Source organism: Poecilia latipinna, unplaced genomic scaffold (genome assembly GCF_001443285.1).
Source record: "Poecilia latipinna isolate Pla-1442-1.1 unplaced genomic scaffold, P_latipinna-1.0 Scaffold907, whole genome shotgun sequence".
NCBI lineage: Eukaryota > Metazoa > Chordata > Actinopteri > Cyprinodontiformes > Poeciliidae > Poecilia > Poecilia latipinna.
Window position 1 is genome coordinate 62762 of NW_015113523.1, and position 8436 is coordinate 71197.

The 8436-nt window shown below is 36.8% G+C and overlaps 1 protein-coding gene across 3 annotated transcripts in view; it reads left to right on the forward strand.

Annotated features, from left to right (window-relative positions):
* The window catches only part of rpl14 (ribosomal protein L14), a 7189-nt gene extending 3715 nt beyond the window's left edge, over positions 1-3474 (forward strand). For 2 of the 3 annotated variants that reach the window (XM_015048851.1, XM_015048850.1), the window contains exons 3-6: positions 946-1040; positions 1444-1543; positions 2528-2581; positions 3382-3474. In XM_015048851.1, the coding sequence (XP_014904337.1) occupies positions 946-1040; positions 1444-1543; positions 2528-2581; positions 3382-3441 (309 nt within the window). In that variant the 3' untranslated portion in view covers positions 3442-3474. Of the gene's footprint in view, positions 1-146; positions 243-760; positions 863-945; positions 1041-1443; positions 1544-2527; positions 2582-3381 lie in introns of those variants that run through there. The other variant, XM_015048849.1, reaches the window with a different exon arrangement.
* The last annotated feature ends 4962 nt before the right edge of the window (positions 3475-8436 follow it).

Here is an 8436-nt window from a genome sequence, read left to right on the forward strand (position 1 = left end):
TATGTTGGTTAAGCAGTTCCAGGGTGTAAATAACACATATTAAATACACCAATATGACAATTTTGTTATTAGTTTCGTATTTTCAATTATAGTTGACAGTTACGGTGCGTGTACATATTTATAAACACTTTATTGTCTCTGACTTCGTGATTATTTCACTGCGCATGCGTGTAGCAAAGGGAAGTCGTATGAGCGCCGACCGGAAGCTGTTACGTCCTTTCTGCTCCCGGACTGCCATCATGGTGAGTTCGCCATGAGAGACGGATAAATTTTAACTTGAATTTCGTCTTATTTAGAGGTTCTTACATCGCTGAAGTTTCCACACGCTTTACTGAGATGTTTATAAACCTACAAATGAAATGTTTTATAAAGTCTGGTTAGTCTGTGATGAATTTTGTTGCCGTGTCGAAGCGTGTTGTCGGCTACTAGCCGCAACACAACGTGGTCTATCAGGCCGTGTAGGCCCAAAGCTATCCGGTGATAGCTTGAAGTACACTATTTATGAATTTATAACTTCAGTTTCATTAAGCGTGTGTTTTCCTGTTGGGTTGTTGCTTGTTTTAAGGTTCACAGTTGTATTTTGCTAGTGTTAAAAACAATGCATTAGCGACGCCTGCTAAGCTGTACAGTGCTGTTATACGCGCACTATGATTGCCTGCTTGTCATGATATAAGAAGTTAATTCATTTTCACGCAGTAGGTTTGGATAATATCATATACTCTCAGACTGAGTTATGTCTGCCTTTTTATTTTTTCTTTAGGTGTTCAAACGCTTTGTAGAGATCGGCCGTGTCGCCTACATATCTTTTGGTCCCCATGCTGGCAAGCTGGTGGCCATTGTCGATGTTATTGACCAAAACAGGGTAAGTAGTTGGAGGATTTTGTATTATTGACTTGGGGCAGAGCTACAATTTGATCAACTGAAACTTGCCTTTGCACTTTCCAGGCGCTTGTTGACGGTCCCTGCACAGGAGTGAAGAGGCAAGCCATGCCCTTCAAGTGCATGCAGCTCACTGACTATGTCATCAAAGTTCCTCACAGGTGAGCTCAGACACATCTGAACTTTAGATCGAAGATTCAGTTATTATGGGTGCAGAGTAAAATGAGATTCGACCACGTCAGCTTTGTTTTGCAAACACTGCAGAAAATTCCAGCGACTGCATATTTACTTTTCTTTTATCAAAAATTTGCGTTCTGTGTTTGTGGGCTTCTCTGGAAATGTTGAGGTAGAAGTTTGTTTCATGAAAACATTGCGTTTGCCTTCACCAGCACTACGTATCTCGCTTTATAGTTTTGAACTGCACTATTTGACATTCTTTCATGAGAATTTAAGCAGGATATTGTTGGCATCCAAATAAATGCAGGTAGTTTTCGGGGCCCCTTTTCACTGTCTGACATGCTTTAATGTAGAAAGACTTTGTAATGATTGTGTGATGGTTCCCAGCGCCCGGCAGAAGTTTGTGAGGCGAGCCTGGGAGAAGGCCCAAGTCAACGAGAAGTGGTCTCAGAGCAGCTGGGCCAAGAAGATCGAGGCGAGACAGAAGGTAAAAATCATGTCACAATCTGTCTTTGTTTTTGTTTGTTTTTTGTTGTTTTTTTTTAAGTTCCTTTCTGTTTTAATATTATTAGGGGTGGGCAATATGGACTTATAGTTTTGTCGTGATTTTATGTGGTACTATTGTAATAATGATTTTTATTACTTCTTTTTTGGGTAGCTGTATGACTGACCGTTTATCATCAGTCACAAATACAGATGTTGAGAAACACACACTTGTAATGCTCTTCTTTAGGACACCAGTCACACAAAGCAGTGTGATAAGCTGCACATAGTAACTGCATTTAGTCATATTTTCATATGTACATGTATTTATTGACACTCTCATTGAACAAAGTAGAAATAAAATAGTAAAATTAACAGACCAGAAAATGTGGACAGTTTTAGGGGTTTCAATAGCATTAGTTGTAATTTATCATGACAATTAAATTCTTATGATTATAAATTTATCACAATAAATGTCAATCATTCCATTTTATTTCACCAAATCGGAGTTAACAGTGAGCTAATCTCATCTTTAATCTCAGGTATTTTGTTAAAGTAGTCATTTGGATATTTTTTTCTCTCTCAATAGATATTCTGTGAATTTATCCGTAATAGTTCCTTACCTATATTTAGAAAAATATATCAACTTGTTGGGAAAAGTAAAAACGTCTTTGGAGTGGTGGAAGTCTAACAAACCTGTAGGGGTGTATGCTACATAAATCTGTTTCACCGTCAGTCTGTTGGGATCATTTTTAAATGATGGAGACCTGGAAAACACTGGAGCATTTTCAGTTTGAGTTGTTTAACGATGCTAAAGTGAGTTGATGTTGTTGATCAGCTTCCACCGTTTGCAGGATTTTCCAGGTTCCATATTAAAAGCCAAAATATGTACTTTAAAAAAATGGAAAAGTCTGGAGTGTTGAAAAGAGGGAAGTTTTGACATGAAGAATGAGTTCTGTCTCTGACCTATGAATCTTCATGTTCACAGAGGGCCAAGATGTCTGACTTTGACCGCTACAAGGTGATGAAGGCCAAAAGGATGGTGAGTACAACAGACAGGAACCACTTCAATCAGGAAGTTCAGATTAGTGACACAAATCCAACAAAACTCACATTTTCACAGTGAGGTCCTGAATGCTGTTTTTACAGAACTTCCTGGAACTTTTCTGGAACCTTAGTCCATTTCGTGTTTCCACTTTGGGCTCATAAACCAGATTATTTATGTAAATTACCGCTGAGCAACTGATTCTTCTCAGTCTGGGAACGCAGATTTCTGAAAATGTTAACAGCAGAGTCATGAATGCAGCCAAAAACAATGAAATTGGACTAAAAAATAATTCATTTTGAATTGTCTCGTTTTGATTATGGTTTCAAAGCCTTGAACTGCCACAACATATATAAATAGGCTGTTCAAATTCAAAATCAAATCCATAAGCAGTGATTGATCAAGAATTGGAGCAAGTTGTTGGTTTTAATCTGTACCTCAGAAGATAAACGCTGTAAAACGTTCCAACTTAACAGATCTGTTAAAAATGCTTTTATCAGATGTTTTCTGAAAGCAGAATCCCACTTTTATTTTAAATATTTCCACTAAGACTTTGATATTGTCAATGTATTTTTGTGTAAACTCTCAAACTTATATTTAGCATGAGTTTAAATGTTTGCAAACTGTTGTGTAATTTAGTTTAAAACGGGCAAAGAAGATGGTTTCTTCAAGCTGCCAACATGGTTTGTGTGATGGTCGCCAACAGAGGCTTATGAGTTATTAATTTGAACAGAGAAAGATAATAACTTTGAAGCAATACTTTAATCAATGCACTATTTATTTTTTTATTTGTGCAGAGAAACAAGATCATCAAGCATGAGATGATGAAGCTCCAAAAGGAGGCGGCAAAGAAGTGAACAATCTTCATAAAATAAATTCTCTGTTCAGTTCATCTGTCTTCTGTGTATTCATTTATCATACTTTTAATATAACTCACTATTGATTATATAGTAACTACAACCATCCAAAGTTTTGCATCATGCAAAACCTGCCAAATAGGCAGACTTCTCTAAACTTTAATGGGTCAGTGTGTTCCAGTCCATTTGTTCAATTCAACCCGTTTCCCTGCATCAATCCACTCCTTTGAAAGGAATTGATTACCATAGCAACATGTTTAACAGTTTGCACAAATAGTTTATAGGTTTTAGCTTTCTGGTTATGACTGGTTTTGTCAAAGCAATGACATGCATAAAATTTGCATGGCAGTGTCCCATGACTGACCAGTGTCTAACACAAATTTAAGCAAATAAAATATTAATTATTCTACCCTGTTGCATCAGAGGCTAACATAAACGAAGTATATCGTCATGTCAGTGTAGAGCAGGGGTGTCAAACTCCAGTCCTGGAGGGTCGCTGTCCTGCAGTGTTTAGATGTGACACAGGTACAAAACACTGCAATGAAATGGTTTAATTACCTCCTCCTTGTGTAGATGAGTTCTCCAGAGCTTTGCTAACGACATAATTATTCTATTCAGGTGTGGTGCAGCAGAGGCACATCTAAAAGTTGCAGGGCAGAGGCCCTCCAGGACTGGAGTTTGACACCTGTGATGTAGAGTAATGGTCTTTAACTCTTCTGGTTCTTTAACGTGGCCTGTAATATCGGTTTCTTGTGAAATTATGTTCCCTCACAATAATGTTTTTACTAGTCTATGAGTTGTCCTGTTACAATATAATTTTTTAAAGACTTTAACATTTTGTTTGTAAGATATCCTAAGTTTGATATATTTAAGATAAAAATTCACCACAAACTACAAAATAAAGAGAAGACAGATCAAACATGGGCTTTACATTCCTACTCCAAGACATAAACTTTCTGTAAGAAGGAAGGAAATAAAGAAAAGAGGATACTACTTTAGAATAAAGCTACTTTACTGTAGGTTGCTAACATAGTTTATAAATATATACATTTTCTCTTAGCACTTTATAAATAAATAACTCTAGTATTATTTAAGGATGAGAAGGTAAAATCTACATGTATCTTGCCAAATGATATTTGTTCATTTCAAACTACCTTGTGAGCACAAGCATTTGTAATTTTTTTAGCATAAAGTCTCATCACTGTGAAGGAGTGATGCATTAAACGTCACTCCTTCACCGTTTGAAGGATCATCATTAACACTTCATGTTTATGATGAAGTGTTAAAAAATTAATAAGGTATCTATAAACTTTATAAGATGAGCCTTATTGTAAAAGGGTTGAGCCACCCAAACTATTTGGACTATTTTGAGCAATTTTCACGGGGTAATACCGCCATCTGCTGGTAGTTTTGGTTCTATGTGTTTCGAGTCGGTAGTCTGTTTCATAAACTACACGTTTTCATGTGCAGTCCCGTCTCCTGCTACTTTTTATTTGTCCCCGGAAGATATATTACATAAACAAACATGAACACACAGACAACCTGTTTTCCGCACCAAATAATGCATGGACACCTTTTCACTGAAACAAACAAACAAAAAAAAAAAAACTAAAACACGGGTTTTAATTTTGATTCAACTAAAATCTGAAAATACAGGAATTCAAACGTTTTCTATGTATGTAGGAGCTATTTCTCTATTTTCAGTTAAATTTTAGAATTTAGATTATTTAGCTTATTTTTATTTGTTTATTTTCTGGTTGATTTATAATTAGAATTTTTGTTTAATTTTACTTATTCAGAATAAGTTTGGTGGTTAGCAATTTGTTTAACTAGTTAATTTCAGTTTGGGACATGGGTGTTTCACAGTATAAATACGTAGGTTTAGGTAGCTCATTATGCACGTGGGTGGTCACAAGGTTTTTTTTTTTTTTTTACCAGTTTACCAGTTACTTTGACAGTCAGTCTACCAGTCAGTAACTTCACCCAGTCAGTCAGTCCGCAGGTGAGACAATCAGGTAGCCAAACATTAGGCCTCATATGCTTGTACCATGTTCAACTGTGGAATAAAGCAACAAAGAACTGCATTTTTTGGCTTATTATTTATTTTATTTTTATTTTTTGGGGGGGGGGGGGGTGGCTGCGTAAGCCATAAACCCTCTGTGCATCAAGTGGCTATTTGAGTTGAATTCACTTTTGCTTTGATCACCTTGAAGTCTTAAGATTTTTTGTTTTTGAACAAATAGTCACTACAGTGTACATACTGCATCTGTGTATCAGAGTGTATTTACAAATTAATTACAAGGTACTCCGTATGAATCCGACAAAAGCCAGGAATTTTACCACCGTGCCATTTTGCTAGATGTCCACTAGGGGGCGGTGTTGGCTAATTTAGTATTGCAGAGAAACAAAGCAAGATATTTCATTATTTAAATCTCAGCTTTTAAGAGAGGGAGGAAAATGCTGTTTAAGATCTTGTCCGGAGACGGTGTGTTGTCTTTTTTGTGTTTGTTCGTTACTATCCGCTGCTGCTGATGGAAGGAGCCATCTTGGTGTCTTTTTATAGAGCCTGCAATCGGGTCCTGGCTGAAACAGGCCCGCGTGCTGAGAGACAGTGCAACCAGCCAAACAGGTTGCTGCTCAGATCTCAGGCGGAGCTGGTAAATATTGCATAATGGTACACTTGAACATTGCCCAGCTGGTTGAGTGAAGAGAACAGGAACAAAGAGCGATGCCAACACACACACACACACACACACACACACACACACACACACACACACACACTGTCACCACTGTTAGCCAGCCGTCGACTTCCGTAAAAACAATTAAGGGGATGAACTGACCGGAGAGGTTAGAGGCTGTTTTAATCCAATCACTGTGTTTTCATACACCTGAGCAGCATAATTTAATTCATGTCACCTTCACGCTGTTAGTGCGTTTTATAGCATTACAGCAAACTGTCAAATGAACAGAAGTCAGGTGGAAAGAAGAAGGCAAAAGTTAAATCTGTTCATTATCAGGGCTGATAAACGCGCTGCTTTCTGTGCGTAGCTCTGACGATTGAGCTTACGGCGCTGTCATTCATGGGCACCAAACCGGAAACGGTAACAATTATTCTTTCATGATAAAAGCGCAGAATCTATTTCAGTTTTAGTACACAAAAGAAAACCAGTTTTCATGTTAGCATTTTATCCGGTTTTAATTGGGTTATATATACATCCCCTTTTATTCTAACATGTATATAAAATTAAACAGTTTTATTTGGAATAATTGCTCACGAAGTATTACATGCATTTAACTTTATTTGTCCAACTTATTACTTAAATAATTTGTAAAAGGCTCATCTGAAATATTGGCGACTTTTAATATGAGTGGTATGGCTCTCTGCTAAGGGTGGCATGACATAGAGGGCATGCCAAGCATTCGGGAGTCCAATTAGATGTGCCCTAATGTGCTTTCCTTTCCATTGCTGAATTTTAAGTTTATTTTAAGCCTGTTTACCCCAACGTTTTACACACTAAACCCTGCATGGAAACATGGCTGAATAATGACTGAAAACTGAATAAAGATTTTGTCTGCTTTGTTGTTTCCAGTTTAGTAATAACTTAAAAAAGTGATTTCACTGACTTTTTTTTTCTCTAAAGCATCTTAGCATGTTCACTAGTTTGTTTTAGACAGTTTATCCCCCTTTATTATTAGAGGGATAAACTTTTTTATCTATAAATAGATACATCTACAGTACACTGATAAGACTTAACATTGCAACAGGTGAAGTGAATAACTTTAACAAATTTTAATTGTTGTTTCATCATGGCACCTGTTAGTGTGTGGGATTATTTGGCAATTGTGATGGTTATTTTCCCTTAAAGTTACTGTACTGCATCACAGGAGGGCAGAATGGGTAAGATATTGGTCGTTTGAGTGAGTTTGACAGGTGATAAATTGTGATGGTTAGATGACTGGATCAGAGCATCTCCAGAACTGCAGCTCTTGCTGTTTTAAGGATATTGGGCTGGTGTTCCCAGTCCACTGTGGTCAATATCTATGAAAAGTGACCCAGGGCTGGAACACTGATGACTCAGCGACGCGGGGTCGTGGGAAGCCAAGGCTCATTGATGCATGTGGGAAGCGAAGGCAGACCCATGTGATCCAATCTAATAGATGAGCTACTGTCACCTGTACTGCTGATGAAGTTAATGCTGGTTCTGGAAGAACGGGGGACTATTCTTAGGGAAGTGGTCATAATATTAACACTGATTGATGGATATGTAGTCTTATACATGAGCAGCTATCAACTGATGCATGGTAGGTTCAATAGATCCCCTGGGCTTTACCTCCATGCTGTTCCTAAAAGTGTACTATCACATCATAATTTTCAAATACTGAAATATTGTCTATATTCATGAAAATTCTTAAAACAATATTTAATACGATATATAGGCCTTTGAGTTTAATATGAAGTACACTGTTTTCAAAACACAAATTCATAAAAAAAAGGAAAATAATGTTTTGTCTCCCTACACCTGCAAAACAAATTGCTGCCCCTGTTGCTAAAGTCTGACCCAGCCTATTCAAATCTTAATATTTTTTTCTCTGTCAGTGGCCATTTTATGTACACATATCAGAAGAGTATGACAATACCTGTTGAACTTAACATTGTATCTGAATGTTTTTTTTCTACTTGTAAAACTGAAAAAGAAATACTTAAAAATAACAAATAAAAAGATAATTATTTTTACGAAACAGGATGATTTGGATAACTTTCTTGATGAAAGTTAAAAAATATATTTTTATTTTTCTGTTTTTCGCAGAAGGGGCCTTGTTAGTTTAGTGTAGCTGAAAGAGAAAAGGGGGCTGAAGAGAAGTTCACCCAGGGCACCAATAATAACAGAACCGCCTCTGCTTTAATAATCGTTTGAGTTTGAAGATAAAATCGAGTGTATCTGAGATAATTGCTGATATAAATTTAAGATGCTTAGTGTTTTATTATTATTA